This window comes from Macrobrachium nipponense, chromosome 9, assembly GCF_015104395.2.
Source record: "Macrobrachium nipponense isolate FS-2020 chromosome 9, ASM1510439v2, whole genome shotgun sequence".
Taxonomy (NCBI): Eukaryota; Metazoa; Arthropoda; class Malacostraca; order Decapoda; family Palaemonidae; genus Macrobrachium; species Macrobrachium nipponense.
The window spans coordinates 102,910,066-102,934,928 of NC_061110.1; the positions used below are offsets into that span (position 1 = coordinate 102,910,066).

The 24,863-nt window shown below is 46.0% G+C and overlaps 1 protein-coding gene across 1 annotated transcript in view; it reads right to left on the reverse strand.

Moving 5' to 3' along the window:
* The window catches only part of LOC135218162 (integumentary mucin A.1-like), a 139,249-nt gene extending 114,803 nt beyond the window's left edge, over window positions 1-24,446 (reverse strand). The window contains exons 1-2 of the mRNA XM_064254312.1: window positions 24,266-24,446; window positions 12,951-13,076 (exon numbers count right to left, since the gene is read on the reverse strand). Of these exons, the coding sequence (XP_064110382.1) occupies window positions 12,951-13,076; window positions 24,266-24,347 (208 nt within the window). The 5' untranslated portion in view covers window positions 24,348-24,446. The remainder of the gene's footprint in view (window positions 1-12,950; window positions 13,077-24,265) is intronic.
* Window positions 24,447-24,863: the final 417 nt, after the last annotated feature.

The window sequence follows — 24,863 nt, forward strand, 5'->3', positions numbered from 1 at the left end:
TGAATTTTGTTTTTCTTCACGAAAAAATTCAGGGAACTCACGTCCAAAATCGGTCTCCATCCGCCCGAGTTCTTGGGGACCAGGAATAATCGATTGTAAAACCCCGGAGATTCCAGGTTCTGAACTCTTTCTATTGCTTCCTTCTGAATTAGCATAGAAACCTCTTGTTGTATCGCTAGAGTCTTGGACTCCTCTCTGTACTTGGCTGACAGATCGATCGGTCTTTCTGCTAAGGGGGTTTTTTTCCAGAAAGGGATCTTGTATCCTTCTTTGAGAAGCTGAATAGACCAAGGATCTGCTCCCTTTTTCTCCCATGTTTGCCAGAAATTTTTGAGTCTGGCTCCTACCACTGTCTGAAGAAGAACTTTGTCAGACTTTATTACTTCCTCCTCTGAAGCCTCTTTTCTTGGAGTTTTTTGTAATAGGTCTTGCACTCCCTCTCCTGAGGGATCTACCTCGAAAGGGCCGAGAACTACGTGGTAGAGGAGTGGTTTCTTTAAGTTTCTGTCCTGCAAAACTTGACGGAACAACTCTCCTTGCTGCTTTAGTCATCAGATCTTGTGTCGCTTTTTGAGTCAGAGCTGAGGATACTTCTTTTACCAAACTATGCGGAAAAAGATGAGTCGAAAGGGGAGCGAAAAGCAGTTCCGCTCTCTGAGTGAGCGTTACTCCACTCGAAAGAAAAGAACAAAATTGGGCCCTTTTCTTCAAGATTCCAGCTGAGAAAAGGGCTGCTAGCTCGTTCGACCCGTCTCGAAGCGCTTTGTCAATGCATGACATAAGGTGAACGAGTTCTTCCGTTTTGGTAGAACTTCAAGTTTTCAATTTTCTTTCCCAAACGAACCCAGAGTCCAGTCTAGGAAGTTAAAGACTTCGAAGGCTCTAAAATCCCTTTGAGGAGGTGGTCCATTTCAGAGGAAGACCAAAACACTTTCGTCTTCCCCATGGCCGTCCGACGAGAAGAGTCCACAAGACTAGAGAAGTCCCCATGGGAAGAAGCTGGAACTCCAAACCTAGGACTTCTCCAGTGTCGTACCAGATGCTGGATCTGGAAGCTAATCTGGCCGGAGGAAATGAGTAAGCTGTTTTTCCCTGGTCTTTCTTAGAGTCCATCCATTCCTTCATTAATTTCAAGGCTCTTTTCCAAGAGCGCGATAATACCATCTTCGTAAAGTCGGATTCTTTAGAAGCCTTCCCTAAAGTGAACTCTGAAGGTGGAGAACGAGGGGCAGCTGGCACAAAACTTTCTGGAAAAAGTTCCGCAAAAACTTTCATAAGCCTTTTAAGATCTGCTGAAGGTTGTAGATCTGTTTGATATTCTTCCTCGGAAACGACTTGCATCTGATCAAAAGGAGAATGGGGGATGTCTTCATTCCTTTCTTCTGATTGAGACACAACTGATGTAGCGATGTCATGTTGCGTTTGTGCATCCTGCTGTCCAGTTTCTTGATGCCTGGAGTCTTGTCGTCCAGTACCTTGATGCCTGGTGTCCTGGCGTCCTGTCTCATGACGATTTTCGTCCTGGCGTCTTGCTTCCAGACGTTTTTCGTCCTGGCGTCTTGCTTCAAGACGTTTTTCGTCCTTGCGTCTTGCTTCAAGACGTTTATCGTCCTGGCGTCTTGCTTCAAGACGTTTTTCGTCCTGGTGTCTTCCTTCAAGACTTCTTTCGTCCTGGCGTCTTGCTTCAAGACGCTTATCGTCCTGCTGTCTTGCTTCAAGATGTTTTTCATCCTGGCGTCTTGTTTCAAGAAGTTTTTCGTCCTGTCGTCGTGCTTTAAAACGTTTTTCGTCCTGGCGTTTAACAGTAAGAGTAGCAGGTTGATATGACTGCATAAGAGAGGAGAGTTTCTGCTTAAAATCTTGCAGTACGGAAAACTGTGGAGCTTCTTGCTGCTGGAACAGACTAGAGAAGTTGCAAAGTCAATCTCTCTCTCTTCATTCTGTTCGTCTTGAGATGAAAGGCCTGAAGAACGCCAATCCGAAGGAGGAGCAGGAGCATGCACTGAAGGCATCCAATCGTCCGATGCTTCCTTTACTCCTACCAAAGACGACGGCCGCCTGTGCGGTATCTTACGTCTTATATTGGTAGGAGAGCAAACATCGGAGACGAAAGGGAAGCGAACAGGAGTTGTAGCACGCACCGAAAGTCTCCCTTCGTCCGATCCTTCCTTACTTCCTGCCAAAGACGACGGCCGCTTGTGCGACATCATGCGTCTTGATTTGGCAGGAGAGCAAGCATCGGAATCGAAAGAGTTTGCACCGAAGGTTTCCCCCTTTCCAATATTTCCTTGCCTCCTACCAAAGACGATGGTCGCCTGTGCGACGTCTTACGTCTTAATTTGGTAGGAGAGCAAATATCGGAACCTAAAGGGAAGCGCTCGGGCTGCTCCAATGACTACATCCTGGACGCTCTTGACGTATATCGTCCTGGCGTCCAGTATCAAGACGCTCGGCGTCCTGGGATTTCCTTTTAATGGGTCTGGATTTAGAAGTCTGACGCCAGCCCCGTCTGGGTACTGCGTCGTCAGAAGACGAAGAAAACACTTTAACCTCGCCTTTCCTATAGCGAGGGTGAGCGTCCTGGGGATCGTCTACAGGTACGCTCGAGGGGACGACCGCTCGGGAGCTAAAACCTCTCGCCTCCCTTCGTCGGTCGACTTTCCTTCTCACAGGGGTTGGTGAGCTTGGAAGAGGTCTAGGACTAGGAGCACGACAAGTCCGAGCGGCCGCACCCTCCACTGCACTTGCACTAATTTCACTATTCACTTTAATATCTCTCATATTAGACCATAATTTATCCCTGTCTTGTGCCAGGGATTCTACCCGTTGACCAAGGGCAAGGGGCTTGAATGGCCATCATCATGTCCTGTAATGATGGACTTTTACCTGTTTCTGAAACTGGATTTGGTAATGATACAACAGGAGGAGGATCAATAGGATTATCGAGGGATAGAGAACTATCTATTCCTTGACTGTCTATGGAGGAGCGAGACAAGGTCTTCTTCGCTCTCCTTATCCTATCCTTCTCTAATTTACGCACATAGCGGTAATATTCAATCCATTCAGTCTCAGGCAAGCCCACACATTCATCACATCTATCACCTATCTCACAAACTTTTCCTCTGCATTTACTACAAATAGAATGAGGATCTAAAGAGGATTTAGCAAGTCTAGTCTTGCAACCTTTCACACACATTCTCAAACTTGAAGCAGAATCAGACATGATGAGAAATCAAAAAGAGAGATCAAAAACAAGCAAAGGTCAAACCAACAATATCGAAACGAAATCAAAATCCAATCAAGCGAAAGCCAAAGCCAAAGTGTACTTCACCAAATAATACTGCAAAAGACACGGGCTATAACGAGCGAAGTTCCAACGATGTCACCGTAGCGGCGGCAGGGAAGATCTGAGGAATAGTTGGTATGGTGCTACGTACCAGGTAGAGGGCGCACAGGTGGTGCACCTGACTACCCAATCGGCGATTGCCGCGAGTTTTGAAATTCTGCCGTGACGTCAGGGACGTAAGCTATATATATAACTACCAGGTGAGTTAGATGTTTGAAAACAATGAATGGGAGTAGTATCACCATCACGGGAAAGGGTACATTAGGACAGGATTTTAAGGTCACAGATTATAAAAGGAATACGAAGAGAGAGAAACTACTATCAACAGGAAAAGTGGTAAATGGGCCCAATGAGGAATATTAACAAAGAATTTCCATAAGTTTCTCGAGGCCCAATGAAGAATATGAACAAAGAATTTCCATAAGGTTCTCATGAGACAATGATCAGGCACCTTTGGAAAACCATAGGGTAACAAGGGGTAAATGAATCAAAATTCATCTTTTCACCATATCAGAAAATGGGTTGACAGAAGTTTACATGAATTCCACTGTTCCCGCAATAATCTGTAAATTGATTATGTGATGTAGGACAAGAAATTCAGACAAGGAAAAGCAAATACTTGGGAAACAAAATTTACTGCAGCAACCTTAACTAGGTGATCTGCCTTTTCATTTACATATTCGCAAGGTTAGACTCAACAAAATAGAACTTTGCATCCTCAGCACTGATGCAAAAATAACCCCAGCAGTATTTTCAGCACTGAAAATGCCATGGGACTCCTAGGATCAGCCTATATATATTGGAAATTTCAAGTTAGAAAGTGAGGACTTGCAATTACATTTAATACACTCTAATAATCAGTGTCAGCATAGGATCCAGCAATAAAAATGAGTCTGATCCACAAGTTCTGATGTATGATATAAAACCCAGTACAATATCTCATTTTCTCTTTAGAGATATGAAGTATTTATGATAAAACAAAAGTTTTATGAATACTTACCTGGCAGTTATATATATATAGCTATAGTCTCTATCGGTTAGGCAGATTTTTCAAAACTCGCGGCAACCACCGAGTGGTAGGTGTCCGGTTAGGTGGTTAACAACCCTTACAGGGTGGTACTTGGAACCATTCCCATTTTCTATTCCTCAGATCATCTCTTGCCCGACCTGTCTCCTGAGGGGAGGTGGGTGGGCCTTAAAATATATATATGACTGCCAGGTAAGTATTCATAAAACTTTGTTTTATCATAAATACTTCATTTTTATGAATAGAACTTACCTGGCAGTTATATATATATAGCTGATTCACACATTTGGAGGTGGGTGAAAGACAGCCAACATCGTTGGGGAAACAACTAAAAGTTGTAGGTTATAACCCTTGATTCCTTACCTGCTAAGGTTTAGCTGACTTCAAAAGTTCCTGCCTCTTGAGTCGCTTTCCCTTAGGAGCGCCAGCCAGGATGAGACCTGCTATGCTGAAACCACTCAATAGAGTCTGTCAAACGGGGCGAGACCAACAACGTGACTAGACTTCTGCACTACCTATTCCCCTTTTAATTAACTGCAACCTTACTCAACCTAACCACCTAACCTTGCAGACTAGATATTTTATTTATCTAGCTAGACTGAGGGTGCCATCTCGACCAGGCCACTCCTCAGACAACCATAAAAACACAAACCCCAATAAAGGTATGTCAAACTAAAGTTAAGGTTGAGGGGAGGTAGTAACTCCTTCGCCCAATAACGAAGACGTAGCTACGTATGGACCCAAAGAGTAACACTTCTCGTAGTCTACTCTTACCTCTCTGAGATAATGAGAAGCGAATACAGAGTCGCTCCTCCAAAATGTCGAGTCCATTATTTGTCTAACTGACATGTTCTTCTGGTATGCCAAAGACGTAGAAATAGCCCTCACCTCATGGGCCTTCACTTTTAAGAGACCGAAGTTCTCCTCCTCACATAAGAGGTGAGCTTCTCTAATTGTTTCCCTCAAGAAGAATGACAATGTATTCTTCGAGAGGGGCCTTTGAGGATCTTTAACGGAACACCATAAAGCACTGGAAGGTCCTCTTAAACTCTTGGTCCGTGACAAATATGTTCTGAGAGCTCTAACTGGGCAGAGGAGTCTCTCCTCCTCTTGACCCACCAAGTTTGTGAGGTTAGGAACCTCAAACGTCCTCGGCCAGGGTTTGGATGGGTTCTCATTCTTAGCGAGGAAGTCGAGCCTTAAGGAACATACAGCTCCGTCTTGAGTGAAGCCTACGTGCTTCTCCATCGCCTGAATCTCGCTGACATTTTTTGCTGTGGCGAGAGCCATCAGAAATAACGTCTTCTTAGTTAAATCTCTAAGGGTCGATTGCGAGATGGGTTCGAACTTCCTACCGCATAAGAACTTCAAAACCACATCCAAATTCCAAGCCGGGGGTCTTACTGTGTTTAGTCGTTTCAAACGACTTCAAGAGATCCTTCAAATCCGTATTTAAAGTCTGTTGAAAGCATACTTTTGTATCCTTTTATCGTGGATACGGCCAGTTTAGATTCCTGTCTGAGGAACAGAAGAAAATCAGCAATCTGACTCACAGAGGTAGTGGTTGAGGACACTTTGTGTCGTTTACACCAAGATCTAAAAATTTCCCACTTCAATTGGTATACTCTCTGCGAAGATATCCTCCTCGCTCTTGCGATAGCTCTAGCCGCTTGCTCAGAAAAGCCTTTCGCTCTGACAAGCTTCTCGATAGTCTGAATGCAGTCAGCTGTAGAGCGAGGGGGTTTTGATGATACCTCTCGAAGTGGAGCTGTTTGAGAAGCTTTGGACTTGGAGGAAGGCTTCTTGGAAAGTCCACTAGCATCTCCACTACCTCTGTGAACCATTCTCTTGCTGGCCAAAAAGGTGCTATCAGGGTCATTCTCCCTGTTTCGAGAAGGGCGAACTTCTTGATAACCAGATTGATGATCTTGAACGGGGGAAACGCATAAGTATCCATCCCTGTCCAGTCCATCAAGAAGGCGTCCACTGCTATTGCTTCCTTGTCCGGTACCAGGGAGCAGTAGTTGGGGATTCTCTTGTTCTTGCTGGAGGCGAAGAGATCTATCGATGGCCTCCCCCATAACTTCCACAGTTCCTGGCAACCTTGCAGATCGAGGGTCCACTCTGTTGGAAGAACTTGCCCTTTCCTGCTGAGCATGTCTGCCCTCACATTCTTGTCCCTGTACAAATCTCGCTAACAAATTTATTCCATTCTCCTTCGTCCATAGAAGGAGTTCCCTTGCTGCTTCGAATAGGGACAGAGAATGAGTTCCTTGTTCCCCAGTGTTGCTCCCCAACCTGACTCCGAAGCGTCTGAGAACAACACTAGGTCTGGGTTCTTCTTGTATAGGGATATTCCTTCCCTCAATTTTGCGGGATCCAGCCACCAACTCAACTGCCTTTTGACGTCTGCTGGAATGAGAAAAGAAAAGGAGTCCTCCTGATTTCTCCTGTCCCATACTCTTGAAAGGAAGTGTTGCAGAGGTCTGAGGTGCAACCTTCCCAGGGAGACAAACTGCTCGAGTGAGGAGAGGGTGCCCAGCAAACTCATCCACTCCTTCGCCAAGCACTTCTCTCTCCCTAGGAATTGCTGCACTTTCTCGAGGCACTTGTTCTGCCTCTCGAGAGGGAAAAGCCCGAAAACGAGCTGAGTCCAGAACTATCCCCAAATAGAGAATTGTCTGACTTGGTTCGGTCTGGGACTTCTCCTTGTTGATGATGAGTCCCAGTTCCTGGGTCATTAGAAACGTCTTTCTTAAGTCCTCCAGACACTTGTTCTTTGATTGTGACCTTATCAGCCAGTCGTCTAGGTATAGGGATACCCTTATCCCTTCTTGATGAAGCCAAGCCGCTACGTTCGACATTACCCTGGTGAAGACTTGAGGGGCTGTACTGAGGCCGAAACAAAGGGCTCTGAACTGGAAACACCTGTTCTGAACCACGAATCTTAAGAATTTCCTTGAAGTCGGGTGGATGGGGATATGAAAATAGGCGTCTTGCAAATCCAGGGACACCATCCAGTCCCCTGGACGAACTGCTGCCAGCACAGACTGCGTCGTTTCCATAGTAAATTTTGTCTTCTCTACAAAGACGTTCAGTGCGCTGACATCTAGAACGGGTCTCCATCCCCCCGAGTTCTTGGGTACTAGAAACAGGCGATTGTAAAAGCCTGGTGATTCTAGTTCCAGTACAGGTTCTATGGCTCCCTTTCCTAGCATCTGGTCTACTAGATCTAGGAGAGCCTCTTGTTTCGTAGCGTCCGAGTATTGAGCCACTAAGGCTCTTGGTGTTCTCGAAAGAGGTGGCTTTTTCAAGAAAGGGATCTTGTAACCTTCCCTTACGACTGAGAGGGACCAGGTGTCCGCCCCCCTCCTTTTCCAAGTCTGCCAAAAACTTGACAGTCTTGCTCCTACTACTGACTGGAGGACTTGTAACTCATTTCCTAGCCCGGGATCTAAACGATCTCCTGCTTGTTCTTCCGCCTGTCTCCTGTCTTCTTCCTCTGAAATCCGTCCTGGTCGGAGCCCTACCTCGAAAGGGCTGCAAAACCTTCTTTTCTGATGCCTGACTGCCCGGAAGACCCTTTCTTACGGAGCGAGTTAGAAGATCTTGAGTGGCCTTCTGAGTTAGAGAAAGAGTAATATCCCTAACCAGAGCTTGCGGAAAAAGATGTTCTGAGAGAGGGGCATAAAGGAGTTCCGCCTTCTGCGCGATCGTAACTCCTTTGGTGGCGAAGGAGCATAACAGCGCTCTTTTCTTCAAAATCCCCGCCGTAAACAGGGAAGCCATCTCGTTTGCTCCATCCCTCAGTGCCTTATCCATACAGGCCATAATGCTAGTTAACTCCTCCATTTCTGTGGCCTGTATGTGTTCTGCTTTCCTGGCCAGCACTCCCAAGGCCCAGTCCAAGAAGCTGAATAGTACTTCAAATGATCGAAATTACCTTTAACGAAGTGGTCTAACTCCGTCATGGACCACATCACTTTTGCTGAATTGAGGGCATGTCTCCTTGAGGAATCTACAATACCGGAGAAGTCCCCCTGGGAGGAGGCAGGTACTCCCAGGCCAAGAGCTTCTCCAGTCTCGTACCACATTCCCGCCTTAAACGCCAGCTTAGCCGGAGGAAAGGAAAAGGTGGTTTTCACTGCCTGTCTCCGTTCCTTCAACCAGTCTCCTATTCTTGCCATCGCCTTCTTCGCCGAAATAGACAACTTCATCTTGATGAAGGCTGACTGTTTTTGCGACTTCCTTCTAACGAACTGCGACTGAGGAGAACGGGGAGCCGCTGGTTTAAGTTCCTCTCCAAACAGCTCAAGGAGAGAGCGAGAAAGCACTTTATAGTCTGCAGCCGCGTTAGAAGGTTTATCCTCATCCTCTGAAATTTCATCTAATTCCAGACTTCCTTCTATCTCCTTATCCCTATGGGTAGAAGGAACAAAGTCGGAAGGTCCTTGTTGATCCGAACTGTCATGTGTACCTTCATCAAAACCTTGCTGATGAACACCTGTGTCAGGCGAAAATTCCTGAACGTCAGATGCGTCCTTGCGTCGTGAACTGGAAGCGTCCTGACGTCGAGAGTCCAAAGTGTCTTGGCCCCGAACGGCTGGTACATCCTGAGGCCGATCCCTTGCTGCATCTTTGCCTCGAGCGCTATATGTTTCCCGACATCGGGAGCTGGATACATCCTTCCTTCGAAGGTTGGATACGTTCTTTGCTAGCACACTGTGAGAGTCCTTTCGTCGCGAGATGCATGGGTCCTGGCGCCGAGGGCTGGCTGCGCCCTGGCGTCGAGAGCTGGATGCGTCCTGTCGCCGGGAGCTGGTTGCGTCCTGATGATGAGTGCTGGATGCGTCCTGAAGACGAGTACTGGATGCGTCCTGACGTACAACAGCGGATGCGTCCTGTCCGCGAGCGCTGTATGCGTCTTGTTCGCGAGCGCTGTATGCGTCTTGTTCGCGAGTGCTGCACGCGTCCTGCCGACCCACTTTGAATACGTGCTGTTGAGCGACAGACTGTCGGGAACGAGCGCTGCTTTTCTCCTGGCGAGGAGACCTGAAGGTGTCGTCGTGACGAGTTACCAAGTCCGTATCTCGTCGTCTAGGTGCAGGAGAGGAGAGGCGACGAGAGCTAGATTTAACATGGCGTAGAGAATCGAGGGAAGGTTTAGCAGGAGAAGAGTATCGTAACCTCCTGACATCACGAGGACGGAGTTGTTCAACTTCTTGAAACGGTGCTTCCTCCCTTGATCTCTTCACTGGCAGCCTGTCATCCTTACGTCTGCCCGACTGGAGAGGAGGGCGATTAAAAGCTTCTACTAGCGAAGTCAACTGCTCTTGCATGACCGCCATGAACGATCTCGCTACCGTTGCTGGGTCCTGCGGTTCCGAAGGAGACGGGCGTCGAGGTATGCTGGAGGAAGGAGAAGGTTCTCTAGAGAATTCCCCGTAGCCTGAAGGAAGAGGAGATCTCTCATGTCTCCATGCGTCCTGCGGAGAATCATCCTCTCTAGTTCTCGGGTCCCTTTTTCGCAGGCGATGCGTCCAAGCATCATCAGAAGGAAACGGTTTCCGGGCTACTCCATCTACTAGAATGGGGCGAACGAAACCGCGTCAGATCAGGACGTTGCTTCCAACTCCTCTTGAGCGGTCTCGATTCCTCAAACTGCCATCTGCGTCGAGGAGAAGGGCTCGGAGAAGACGCTACCACTTCCGACACGCCTTTTCTGTGGCGGTCATAAGCAGCCTGGGAAAAAGCAACAGGACTGCTTGAGGCGACGGCTGACCAGGATCAGTTCCTCTCACCCCCTTACGGTCATCGACGTACCTTCTCCCTTGGTCCTGGGAGCTTGGTAGAGGTCTAGACCTAGGGGCATGACAGGATCGATCAGTCGCCACCTCCACTGCACTTTCACAAGCACTATCACTTATTTCACCTTCACTCTTACCTTGTTTTAAGGCTGCAAGTTGCTCCTTAAGAATTTGCATCTCAGCCGCCATCTTGACGTACTGAGGGTCATCCGAAGTAGCTACAGGTCCTGCTACAGGAGAAGGAGCTACTACCTCAGGAGGAGGTTCTAATAATACAGGGGTTAAGGGAATGGAAAGGTCTACACTAGCTTCACTTCCAGACCTAGACTTAGATTTAGATTTAGAAGCCCTCCTGACTTTATCTAATTCCAATCTACGCACATAGCGTTTCATATCCAACCATTGTTTCTCATCCAAACCCTCGCATTCTTTACATCTTTTATCCAAGGCACATTCAAAACCCCTACACCCCAAACAAACAGTGTGAGGATCGACCGAAGCCTTCGGCAATCTCACCTTACACTCCTCATTCACACACTCGAAACTGTTTCTGAGACATCTCAAATCAAAGAATCATCCAAAGAATAAACCAAAATAAAGCTAAAGCGATTGCCATCCACAGAATACGTCACCAATTCAGTAGAAAAAACAGCGACACAGGGAAGCGAGCGAAAAACCCGACAAAGGACTAACAACGATGTTGACGTACACCGGCAGAGATGATCTAGGAATAGAAAATGGGAATGGTTCCAAGTACCACCCTGTAAGGGTTGTTAACCACCTAACCGGACACCTACCACTCGGCGGTTGCCGCGAGTTTTGAAAAATCTGCCGAACCGATAGAGACTATAGCTATATATATAAGCTGCCAGGTAAGTTCTATTCATAAAAATTCCTCTTTATCCGTATTTATAGCAAGGGCAAAAAGTGTGCCACCAAGCCCACTACTCTGAGGAACACACTCCCCCCCCGCCCAACACCCCTTTTCTGACAGTGCTGACAATCTTGACATGGAAATGCACACAACAACAGACCTCCATGCAGTATTGAATGCATGGTTACATGATGTTGCTTGGAGTCAAATGCTTCATGAACAAGTTTCCAGCTTCTATTTTAAGTGTTAATTGTATAATGCAGATTTAGAAATTCACAAGGTCAGGGTGTTATCGTATTATTTTATTCTAAACAACACACCACCTTTTCCATTCAATTACATAAACAATTCCATAAAATTAGCTGATAACTGTCTCTCTGGTAAATCAGGGTCTTTTCCTTTAATTTCAGTACCTGTTACCGGACCAAAATCTGCTTACTTTATGAAGTATGATGGATTTGTATTTTTGGAAAATGTATTCCTTCACTATGGGCACTGTTGCCATATCCATCTATGGCAGAATCACACACTTTCTGTAAAGGGTACAGGCAGTCCCCGGGTTACGACGGGTTCGGCTTACAACGTTCCGAGGTTAAGGCACTTTTAAATTATATTCATCAGAAATTATTTCCAGGGTTACGACGCCTACAATGCTCATCTGGCAAAAGAAATATGACACCAAAAATGCAAAATAATCAATATTTGAAGTTTTTTTTATGAAAAATGCAATAAGAATGCAGTTTACATAGTTTTGAATGCACCCAAAGCTTAAAAGTAAGGTTTTCTTAGGATTTTTTATGATGTTCCGGCTTACGGCGATTTTTGGGTTACAACGCGTCTCAAGAATGGAATCCCCATCGTAACCCGGGGACTGCCTGTATATTGTATGATTCCGTAGTTAAAGTAGAAGGCTAAGATTAACTACTTATCATCAGGTCAACCAGCTGACAATATTCTCATTCAACCATTAAACCGTTACGTATATACAGTGTTCAATTTATTAGTCCAGCCATGCAAAGTAACTTTTTTTTTTCCTCCCATCTAAACCATGAGATGAATTACAGTAGTGTTAAAAGACGAATTAAGGAAATGTACCAAATTTTGCAAATTATGCCAAACTCCAAACAAGATTTCATCCATTTTCACTTTTTTTTTTCCCAAGAGCTTTCTTAGGAAATTCACACCAGGGGGTTACACATCACAATTACATATTACAAGTATAACCTTAAGCTTTGGGTTGGTAACAAATAAATTTACAGGCAAATATTAACAAAAGTTATTCATTATTTCATAAAATAAGCAATACATAGTACTAATTAGAGCTTGGAAAAGAAAAATTTTAGTAAAGTAACGACAGAATATGAAAACTTATTTAAAACTAGTACATATTGTACTTTCTTTTACACCTTAATGATGATTTACACATAAAATTCCACATATTACTAATATGACAAACACTAAACGTGATGCCATTGATAATTATTAAACAAACCTTTAGTCAAAGTAGAAGAAAGAGCTGAGAATTAGCAAGGATCTGACCAAAGCAACCAAAGGTAGTGTGTAGTACTAGCTGGAGCAGCAAAGAATTAGTCATTCTTTTCTCAGCTTCCCATTCATGCGAACGACAATCTTATGCAAGAGGAGAATGAGAATGTATTTTTCTTGCGCAACAAACAGATAGGCATAAGAGATATAGCAAACCATTTTTTATTGCTCAACCCAGCTGCTAAGTGGACAGAAGATAAAGAAAGATAAAAAGATACTGCATATCATTTTTCATATCAGTGTGCTAGCATATTTTAATATCAGCATAAATCTGATAACCTGAAAGCCTGTGAACCTTCAACCACCATACAAACATGCTGCATTGTTCCAAGATTATTTATGAACACATACATGGTAATAACTTGCAACCTTCTCCTACGTCATCTTTCTGACAAAATGGACCATCCGAGTAACAGAGCACCCAGTAACAATTGGAATTTTGACAGTCACCACAATCAAATATAGATGTACAGTTATCTGTAAAAATAGGAAAAACAGATTTAAGGTATACTGCATGAAATACAATTGTGATTACTATTTACATGTTTACAGTGCTTATGATACATGCTACTTTTCCACAAAAAATCCTGACCAGTTCTGGAAATTGTAAGTCTATGCACCAAAAGGATCCGGAAAGGATAGTCAGCAGGAGAAAATATAGCAAAGAGAACGCCATGCTAGAAAAATAACCACCACAACAGTAGGATAAAAACAATGCTGCCGATCTAATGATACCTTTCCTTTCAACCCAACACCAGTCTAGAGATACCTTTCCCTTGTGAACCACAAGTAAATTCTTGAGGCATATTCTTCATCAACAAATACAGAGGAGTAATCCGCAAAAATGTGATAAATTTGCCAGTTATTAATGCATTAATTACACTACTGCTTGTATAAAAAGTAAAAGCCTAGGACATACAATATAAACAGTAAATAATGAACTCTCATTACTGCATGACTAACTCCAGAAATCTGAGTTTATCTTTCAAGTCATAAACTAAGAACTTTTAAAAAGAACAAATCTCGACTCAAGCTGTTATGAAAATTTTAACATTATGCTCTTGAAGACAATAACCTCAAAGCATCCACCTTGTCATATTGCAAAATTAAATACAGACATTGCGTACAAGGTCTGGAATGAGAGCAAGGGACTAAAAGGAAAAGGGGGGTGAGGGGAAGAAACAGAAAGAATTACATAATGACAGTCTTCCAGAAATTTATAGTCGTAAATCCACCACACAAAAACAGTTGTTTATTAATTTTTTTTGAGCTGAAAGTGAGTATCAGCAGAAACTTTAATTACAAAATTGTAGTTACAAACTATGGTGAGTGCTGAGCTTCAACTTCCACCAATCTTATTTACGTACGTTCACTGAAGTTTGTAGTCTTTCTTGTAAGGATAAACAAATAGGTCTCAAGCATTAAGTCATGGCCAGCAACCTAAATTGGCCAAAAAAAATTGAGCCCTAAATCACTTACACTAGCCTAGGCTATGCAAACAAAATTCCCTGACCTTGAGAAGCATAACTCGGCTTGACCTACAGCGGTTGATGTACAGTTACAACAATTTTGGGCCTAGATGGAATTCAATAAAATGCTGAAAGATGGTTGTTAAGCATTCCACAATGTGATAATAAAGATGATAATGAGTTAATGAATTGCTTCCAACGAAAAAAATTACCATCAACATCATCTGACGCTCTTCAAAATCATCTAACGACCCCTTTACAATGCTAAAATCAATTACGACCTAGGCTACTTATAAAATCTGACTGGTAATACTTGTAGGATTAGGGTCAGGCTAAGTAGGGGGTGGGAGGCAGTAGGGGGGAAGCCAGGATTGCCCAATTCCTTTGAGGATAGTGACAATGATTTACTACATCATTGGTCAGATTTGTGTAAGAGGTCCTCTAGAGAGCATGAGAGCTACTAATAAGATAGATTAGGTTAGGCTAGGATATTTTGCTGTATTTCTCAGCGACACATATTCGTCAATGCTCTAATTAATGCTGATCAGGATAGGTATCCTTCTCTAATGATTGTACTTGCTAGTGGTCTAAAGGCTTATCCACATCCTGCACAGCTTCCATAGCGCTTGCAGACCCCCATGATCAAATTAACAGTTTATCCATCTGAAGTAGATATTTTGCCATGCCATGGCAGACTACATAAATGACAATTTGTCCAAAATTGCATTTTTCCTAACTATACAAACCTGAGGTCCTTTTACAATAGGAAGGTACTAGCGGCAGCTGGATAGGTCGTAAGCTTTCGAACAAGGGGTTCGGTAGTTAACTGCTTGTCCGACAGGCGCGCGCGCGCAACTGGGAGGTAAACAAATCACTTTTGCTTTTGGCCCAAGCAAAAACTGCAGAGTGAGGGGTGGCATGAGGTGGGACTATGTGTAAAAGGACCTCAGGTTTGTATAGTTAGGAAAAATGCAATTTTGGACAAATTGTCATTTGTTCCGACACGGCATACAAACCTTCGGTCCTTTTACAATAGGAAGACTCACTTCTTGGTGGGAGGAATCTGAGTCTTTTGTGAACAGACTGGTGTTCGCCCAACCTTGGAATGCCTCCCTGGTCGTAAGAGCGAGGGAGGGATCCAAGCCTCTGTCCGATTGATCGGGGTGTGCACCGCAGGATCAATGGTCAGACCTCTGGACCAAGTACTAAGAGAGAGGCAAGCGTATCTCTTCGTACCAGCAAACAAGAACAAGTTCCTATTTGCAAGAGGCAACATAAAGTTATGGTTTGTCTCTTGTTGGCATCCACTTCCCCCCCCTTGTAGGAGGAAGTGGTGGATATTCGCTCCCATCCCTAGTGAAAGGGATAGGATGGGGCTCTGTCGAGTAGCTCACCGGCATCTCGTCCTTATCCAGCAAGGTGATGACCGTATCCCTCTACCCACAGGTAGAGGGGGAGAAAAAGATAGGAAGAGAAGCCAGTCACTCTCTCATTCACTTATCTATTCTTACAGTCACACCAGGACTCGATGCTGTTCAGCCTGCTAGGGTCTGGGTTAGCTACACAACGTGTTGAGCAGCCACCACGGGTCCCAAGGAAAACGATCCAAGGACCTGTGGGCAATATCCAAAAGGTAGAAGGAGGTGCCAGTGGTCTGGTTGTACCAGACCCCTGCCTTCAGTACCTGCGCCACGGAGAAGTTCTTGTGTAACTCGAGGGAGTGTACTTCTAGGTCTCTTGGTGCTGACGAAGAGTCTTCAACACTCAGCCTGGGATGTCGAGTTTCTTCAGAAAGCGCGGTCGCGCTTTCACAGGACAAAGCAGCATCTCCTTCGCATCGAAGGCGGTGAAGTCCATTAGGGAGGGGATTGTGAAGGACTCTAACCGATCGTCAGGAAACCGAAGGGTTCAGAGTCTTCGCTACGAATTCGGTACGAAAATCGAGCGTCACGAATCCCCATCCCCTGGATGCTTGACTTCGCAGGAAAAGTCATGCAATTACCTCAGAGGAAAAGAAGGGAATGGTCGTATGACCTATCCCTCTTCTCGACTTCGGTGATGTCCTGTACCCATACTGGTCTATCCGTCTGCAGCGAAGTTGTTCTTCTCGGTAGTGGATAGGACACCGACACTCAATGGTGGGTGCGATGGTATGGGTACTGTGACAAGCCGTTAGACGAAGAAAAGACTGTTATGGAACAACCAAACTAAGTCCACAGCGAAGTTCGTAACAGACTTGGGCGCTCTGACAGCTGCCGACTGACTGCGTTCGGTAGGAGGCAAGTTGTCCAAGCACCCGAGCAAGTCACGTGACCTTCGCCTTAAAAGGGTTATGCCAAGAGACTAAACAAATAATTTGTTCGTCACCGATGCCAGAAGGCAAGGTGATGACTCTCTTAAGGCATGTGCCCAACAGGCGAAAGTCAATTGCCTTCTAGAGACCGAGGTCCCTGATGGCAAGATATCTCATAGTATAGTTGATTCTCGGCTAAGGAGAAACAACACTATGTGTCGTTGAAGACGAAGGTGTACAGAAAATGCAACCTACGTCTTCACAGCTGAACCGAGAGAAGGATTCTCAAGATTCTGAACCTGTGCTACAAAGACTGAGAACGCTAACCGCTATTCATTGCTGTCCGGTGAGGATCGTAGTTGCAATAAAAGCGGAGCGCTTTTCAGTAATGAAGACAGGGAAATACTGCCTGAAGAACTGCTTCTCATGGGCTGAACATTTGGAAGTAGAGCTGTCAGGTCGGAGAGTAGGCGATGTCTTCTGACATATCTGTTAATTCGGGGCGAGCAATGAATAATTGCACACCTACGAATACGAGATATTTTGAAGACAAACTCAGATACTGCAAAAAGTCATTCGCATTATCGCGGTGCGATGCAGCGGGTGACTAGTACAGACTTCTGTTACTGTGCGGTAAACAGAAAGATGAAAGAGTCCAAGAGATATCTCTGTTGACAATTCTCGCAATGTCGAAGGCGATGAAATCGAGCGTCACAGCAGTAGATGGTCCTTCATTATTGCGAGAATCCCCGTTAATCAGAGACCTAAGTCCATGATTGTTGGGCAGAGATACGGTTCGGTAGTCAATCAAACCAGGGGAGGGAGAGACGTAACCGACCGTTCATCTCCGAGACCTAGCTGATACTGAGCCGCTATCAGGCAGTTCAATACGCAGTAGCTCTCGGTGACTCGTCATCCTGAGTTGCCAGGTAATCCATTATTCCACGAAGGAATGCGTTCGGCTAGAACCATCGAGCATAAAGAATACGCTCGAGCAATTATATTTAACCGAAACGGATTTCGGTAAATACAAAAGCTGATTTGGTGTTGTCATGACAATATACCAAGTATCTAAAATCGAAACTGATAACTGCTGGGAGGTTGCAGGCAACCCCGAGTTGCAGTTCAATTAAGATACAATTCGTCTCGGTCACAACCGTAGAGTTAACTACGGTATGCGCTACCCCCCGGACAATTCAACTGTTAAAAGAATCATGTCGCGAGGGTAATATACGTAGTATATTTGTAGGTTCTGTACCACGACCTCCATCCTAAATTCTTTTCCTCGAGGAATGAGAATAAGGATTGGAGATCGACCGCCTTCGTTCTCTAGTCAAGAGAGTGAAGGAGAAGTCTTTCCCAAAGGAAAGCTTCAATGGTGAACAGAATACCGAAGACGATAGTTCAAGCCAAACTGGAAGTTCCCGTCCGTTCTTCTCTATTCCAGGTTAATCGCCTACTGTGAGATACTCTTCTTTCCGCAGCAGTCTTCTTCCAAATGCTAGAAATTACAGGAATTCGAGCATAAGCGAGGTTCCCGATTATCGTGTAACAATTATCGGGGATTCTCGCTCACTTTGGACCGTGGTCTCGCCTAAGTGTTTGGAGATCGTAAAAAACTCGAACACTCTGAGTGCGCTAGAAATTCCGTAGAATTCTAAGCACTCTGCGAAACCCCCACCGAATTCGTCAAACGATATCGGCTGGTGGTCCTCTCGATTCCCGTAGAAATCGAGAAAGGGGCAGGATCCCTCCTAACGTGGGATCTTACAGAGAAATCTCTGTAGGATCCCTCCCCTTTCCCTCGTAGCCGTAAGGAGAGAGGGAATGGGGGAGGAATTGGATACTGGCTCGCCTTCCCAGCGGAACTAGCAGTTGGAGAAGAAAAGGAGCAGCCATCGCCTTACGGCGATGGCCTCTCAGAGCCTGGGAAAACGTATCGTCAGGAGGAAAACGTTTTCCGAGGAGGGTTACGAACTCATACTGTAGGTAAGTGTCTGCCGCCACTGTGAACGTCGTCTGGGTGGGGCTGATCGACACCTGACAGGAGAGAGCCGATACCGTCCTCCGACTCATTCCAGTCCTCGTCGAGGTCGAAACCTCAGGAGGACCGAAGGGGTATTCAAATACGGTGTCCGAAGACACGTAGAAACGCCTCTGTCGCAGTAGAGGAGGTGAAGTAGCTTGTTCGACCGGCCAGAACTGAGAGAGCCTTCTTGTCCGGAGACGAGAGACTTACCTGGTTCAACACAGTCGGCAAGCTCCGATCGCGGCAGACCCACCGTCGATTTGGGTTCCCTCTCGGGCCCCAAAACGACTCGAGCCGAGACGTGGCTCTGCTGGTGGGAGCGGCGATCCTTCCCCGAGGTCGTTGTGCTGACGAATCAGCGCCATAACCTCGGCAAAGTTCCTCTGGATCTCGGAAGTCACAGCATCTTGCAGAGTGGGACCGTTAAGCCCTTCGAACAAGAGCATATTCCGAGAACCTTCCTCCTAAGAAGGGGGAACAGCGACAGCCCTCTCGGTCTTCTCCATCCACTTGCGCATACGTCCTGGCCGGTCCAAAAACCGTGCCTGGCACGTAGGGCGTCGTGGTGGGATCATGAGGGGAGCACCCCTCACGATCACTCCTCAATACCTCGCTCCTCCCGGTGTAACCCGAGGAGGTTGAAGGTACGGGAGAGGCAGACCTGACGCTCCCTCCTCGCTCGCTGGCAGAACCAGCAGGCTTGGAGAACGGCTGGACTGAGCACAGCGGCCCCGATCTCGAGTGTCAGAAGAGCTGGTGCTGGTTGCCGTACCCGATCGCTCTCTGTGAGAGCGACGGTCAGGCGACCTGCAGGCTCCACTGTCACAGTGAGACCGGTGCTTGTCCTCACGGCACGTCACGTCGCTGGTTCCAGCCGTGGCTGGCACCGGCGAACGGGAGGACCTCTTCCCAGCCTCAGCCCGTGGCCGGTCGTGGACCGTCACGTCCCCAGGTAGCCAGCTGGTCGCGCGAGAGCGAGAGCTGGTCTGGTGAGAGTCGCGTGAGCGGCTGTCACCAGTCCTTCCGCCCCGTGCCGTGAACCTGACGCTGAGCGGACTCAGAGGTCTGGTTCCTGGCTGCACGGTCGCTGGTAGGCGACCGTACACTCGGTACCTCCCACGAACGAGAGGCCGAGACGGACCCTGATGCAGTGGCAGAACCACTGACACCAGGCGAGGAAGTACCGGTGTTAGCCGGTACCCCTCTGGTCCCCGTAGTCTTCTTCCTTGCGGAAGAAGAAGAGTCGGGCCCCGCTCCCGAAGGAGCAGGAGGACCAGCGGAAGGAACCCTCCCGTCCCACCGAGGTGAGACGGGTCCCGAGAAGCTCCCGAGGGAGACTTCTTGGGAGGGAGGATCAACGTTTCTTCTTCCTTGGCTGTGAAGCCTTAGAAGTCGAAGGGGAAGAGGCGGCAGCCGACGACGATGAAGAAGATGAAGACGACGACGACGACACCTTCCTCCTCTTCTTCGTCAGCTTCCTCAGGACAGACGTAAGATCTGCTATCCAGGGCGGAGCCGGGGCTGCTGTAGCCGAAGCCACAGGGCCCGGACGCACCTGTACAGACAGACCATAGTCTGGGGTAGTACCACCACGAACAGGGACGACGTCAGCAGGTATGGGCATCTCAGGAACAGCAGGCACAGCCAGCACAGCATCGGTAGGGACAGCCAGCGCAGCAACGGCATGGACAGTCAGCCCAGAATCGGCAGGTACGGCAGGGCAGTCACCGGAAAACACAGGAAGTGGGAGCAGCAGCCAGCAACATCCTAGTACCGGCGGCAGGTCCAGGGGCGAGCTCTAGGGCAGCGGAAGTGTGGTCGCGGCAGCGCGGCAACCACGAGCGGCGGCGGCACGCCCCCCTCTCAGTACGGCGAACGGCACTTCACAGCGGCTGTAGGCAAGACTGTTACCACGTGAGGCGAGTACACCAGGCCGGAGAGGAGGGACGTCGTCACCTGGAACGTGGTCACCACTCCATGGGTGACCGCAGTAGGCCCAGACATAGAACCGCAGCCCCTGGACACTAGCACGCCCTGCAAATGGAAGGACGCCCATACCTCACCAAGGTCCACCCTCGTGGCAGTAGCACCTGCGGAAATAACAGTAGTAGCGATTAGTGGGGGGGAAGTCCCCTCGCGCGGGGGGGGGGGGGGGGGTGAGCCCTCTCCGAACGAGTGGAAGACCCCGAATACAATTGTACATCGGGCACCGAGCGCCCTCCCCCGCGCTCGACGCATCGGGCGAGGAGAAGAACGCAGATAACCTCCCCCCCCCCCCCCCCCCACCCCCCCCCCCCCCCCCCAACCCCCCCCCAAGGGAAGCCATCTGTGGGAGCTGAGCGGGGGGGGGGGGGGGGTCTCGTTCCCCACCCCCGCACAGCACCCATGTACCCAACAATAATAATAAGAGCCCGAGAGCAATCGTGCCCTCGGCCCGAATGCAAGGGCATAAGGATCAATTCCCTGACTGAGCGGAACTTGAACCAAATAAATATTGATGCAATCAATAATAAAAGGAATAAATGAAAAAGAATCTTGCATTACGATTCACTTCACAATGAATAAGGGCTCGGATCGAGCGCATTTGCGCCCTCGGTACCGAGCGCAAGGGTAAAAGGATCCATTCCCGATTATGAATGGAACCCTTGATCCATAATGAATTGATGGCATCAAAATATATATGAAAATGAAAAGAATACTGCGCTTGCGATTTCACTTCATACAAATAAAAAGGGGAAGGATCAATTCCCGGGAAATAGCGGAAACATTGATCCAAGTAAACAATGCAATCTCAATAAAATATGAAAATGAAAAAGAACTGCACTTGCAATTTCACTTCATTCAAATAAAAAGGGGAAAGGATCAATTTCCGGGTAAGCTCGGAAACTGATCCACCAAAAATGAGTATAGCTACAATCAAAATAATATATATGAAAAATGAAAAAGAATACTGTACTTGCGATTCCACTTCCATACAGAATAAGTTTTCGTGCCGAGCGCATTCGCTCGGCAACGAGGCATACAGGTCAAAAAAAATATAAATGAAAAAGAGCACTTACTTACGATTTTCATCTACACATTTCCAACCAAAATATATGCTCGGAGCGAGCGCTCTCCCGCCCTCGGCACCGAGCATACACAATACGAGGATCATTTCTGGGAAAATGAATTCCCGCACTTACGCCCTTCAGTCCCGGCACTCGGGTAATCGGAGGGCGTGGTGAAACCAAGATCCTTTAATTCACAATTGAATTCAATGGAAATAAATATGAAATGATTGTACTTACAATTCAGTTTCACTAGATAAATAGAAAAAGAAAAACACAACCATGCGAAGCAACGACGATGAAGCGGGCAGAGAGCGATGATACACGTCCACACGCCAGCAGGCCGAAAGCAAAAGTGATTTGTTTACCTCCCAGTCGCGTGCGCGCGCCTGTCGGACAAGCAGTTAACTACCGAACCCCTTGTTCGAAAGCTTACGACCTATCCAGCTGCCGCTAGTACCTTCCTATTGTAAAAGGACCGAAGGTTTGTATGCCGTGTCGGAAAAATTGAAGATTCAGCCAGCATTTCCAGTGCATGCGCAGTCGATTACTGCTAAGAATGACATAATCCTGAATGTATCCGAAGTGTTTCAAGCCATTTAAAGCCAGCAACGCTGTTGTTTTAACTCGTACTACTATTCAAGAAAGATAGTTCTTAAATTAGCTATGAATTTTTGGTATTTCTATATAAGCATTCAGCATCGTTCGTCCCCCGCGAATACGAAAGACAGTAGGAAATGGGGCGCCCGATGTATTTCGCCATGTTAAGTACGAGCCCCTGGGGGTTAATTACAGTCGTCCGAATAAATATTACTTAAAATTCTTGTTCAGGAGGTAAAACTGCATAGAAATACCGCAACTGTCATAGTCTAGGCCACCGCGGAATAGTAGTATAGATCTACCTAACTTTTATTCTCACGCTTATTAGGCTAGATCCAATATGTCTGTCACTAGTAATTCCTTGTACATGAAGTGGGGCCTAGTAGGGTAAAAAACCGCATGGTACAGGGGTGGACCATGTACAATCAATGTGTACAACCATGAAAAAAGTACATTATAACGCGTCCTGACATCGGAGATGAGCATCAGTCGCGACTTCTTGTTGGTGAGAAACGGAGCTAAAGACCTCTACTCCGGTGTCAGGACGCGTTATAATGTACTTTTCTTGGGGTTGTACACATTGATCGTACATGGGCCACCCCTGTACCATGCGGTTTTTTACCCTAGCTAGTATGGGTACTAACTGTATCGGCTTGTACTAAATTAGCTCAATTGTATAGCACACCACAGGTCTGGGCCTAGCCTACATTTACTTTACTCACGATTAAGGATAAGTTACCCTGGCTATAGCTCTTAGCATACTAAAAAGTATCTTAATAGCACTAAAAATGTACATGGAAGGGTGGTGGGCGTGATTATGATGCACTACATGGTATACGGATGAGGTATATGATTTTCTTATTTCATTTCAGGACTTTTCGCACATCCTGTGAGCTGTCTAATTCTGGCAAAATCGTGTATATTTTCCTGCCAGTTCACATTTATAACAAAAGATGATTTATAACAAAAGAAGACAAAAAAAAACAAGCTGTGCAAGCGCATCCCGGTAGATCTAGGGTACCTATCCGCGGCAGCCCAGACTATGGGCAGTTGCAGTTTTTCTATGCAGTTTTACCTACTGAACAAGAATTTAAAGTAATATTTTTTCGGACGACTGTAATTAACCCCCAGGGGCCAGTACTAAACGCGGCAAAATACATTGGACGCCTCAATCCCTAGTGGATGTCGTATTGGCGGTTACATTTCTTGCAGGGTAATTCTAAAGAATAGGTAGTTCCCTACGACCTGCAAGGAACGTAACCGTGGATACGACATCTACTAGGGATTGGGGCGTCCAATGTATTTCTCTGTGTTTAATACTGGCCCCTAGGGGTTAATTACAGTCGTCCAAATAAATATTACTTTAAATTCTTATTCAGTAAGTAAAATAACATAGGAAAACGTCATTTGCCATAGTCTAGGCCACCGCGGATTGCTTCTGTAGAAATACCTGCATACAATTACATTCGACTAGCCTAGATACCAAAGTCCGAAAATAATCGACTGTGCATGAGCATCAGAAATGCCGGCCAAGTAGTTAAATACTTAGGCTGCCGCGACACGGCAAAATCTCCACTTTCTTAGCTATTTCATCAAATGCATTTGATCACGCAGAAAATTCCAAATTCGCTGTTCGATTTTCCATATCATAGCTTCAACTAAGCAAAAAATTGTAGTTACATTATTGTAGAATATATTTAATCAAGTATTTGTATTTTATTTCAATTCTTCCAATTTCATTCTATTATCCAGAGTTTCTTGACTGAAACTGCATAAGAGCCTTTTCCTTGAATGATAAACACTAAAATAATGAAAATCTTTGCCAGGCCTATCAGGAAAAAATAATGTTTCAATCGTGCTGAAAAATTGTAATTTTAAAACGAATTATATTTTTAAATAACATAGGGTAAAATGGAGAAACTCAGGGTGCTGCTATCCCTATCCACTAAGGCCTAGGCTACGATACTCTGCTTAACTGCGCTACACTGGTTATATTTTTATTTCTAGAGCTAAAAAGCCTATAATCATTCGAGGTCTAGAATCATTTAAAAAGAAAATCGGTAGGTCTTTCAACAAAAGCAACGTTGCGCAATCTATACCGGTAAGAAATCAAGGGGAGAAAAATTTCCTACCACATCGATATCGTTTTTCGAGACGCACTTCTCGGGTTAGATAACATTAAAAAAGACTGAAAAATATCACGAAATGAATGTGTGTCCAATACGTACCAAATCCGCTACCTATTCCTAATGCACACGTTCCCACAGCCAAAAATAATAAGGCCTCCACGAGAAATATAGTCCTAGACATCGTCGTGTCGTCTGGTGGGTTCCTTGTGACCTACTACTCAGTCGGTTCAAGAAGTGAGTGACACGGCGAGAACTGGATGTGGATGCATTCCTGATACCGGGTGTTATTTTGCGTTCGAACGATCCGATCGTGGCTTCGTTTCCTACGCGATTGGGGGATTCGAAATGCTGACGCTGCTAGGTTGTTAAAACGCGTATATTTCCATGCGTTTCTACATTTCATAAATCATAAATTACTAGTTTACGTGGCGTTTTATACGCCTTTTCTGACAACGGCATCACGAACAGGCAATGCATGCGTCCATACACGAAAGGAATTGAAACACTGCTATGTTTCCAGATTACCTGTTTTAAACGGGAAAGTTTGTGTTCATTTCTGTGGGCAAATTCTATTATATAAATAAGTTGTTCCCAGCTGGATATTTTTACAAGTTCGGAATCCAGTTTTGTCGACAACTCTTTGTCTCTTCTACTGAAAAACTGCGATCAAAAATGCGAATATTCCTACAGGAAACCC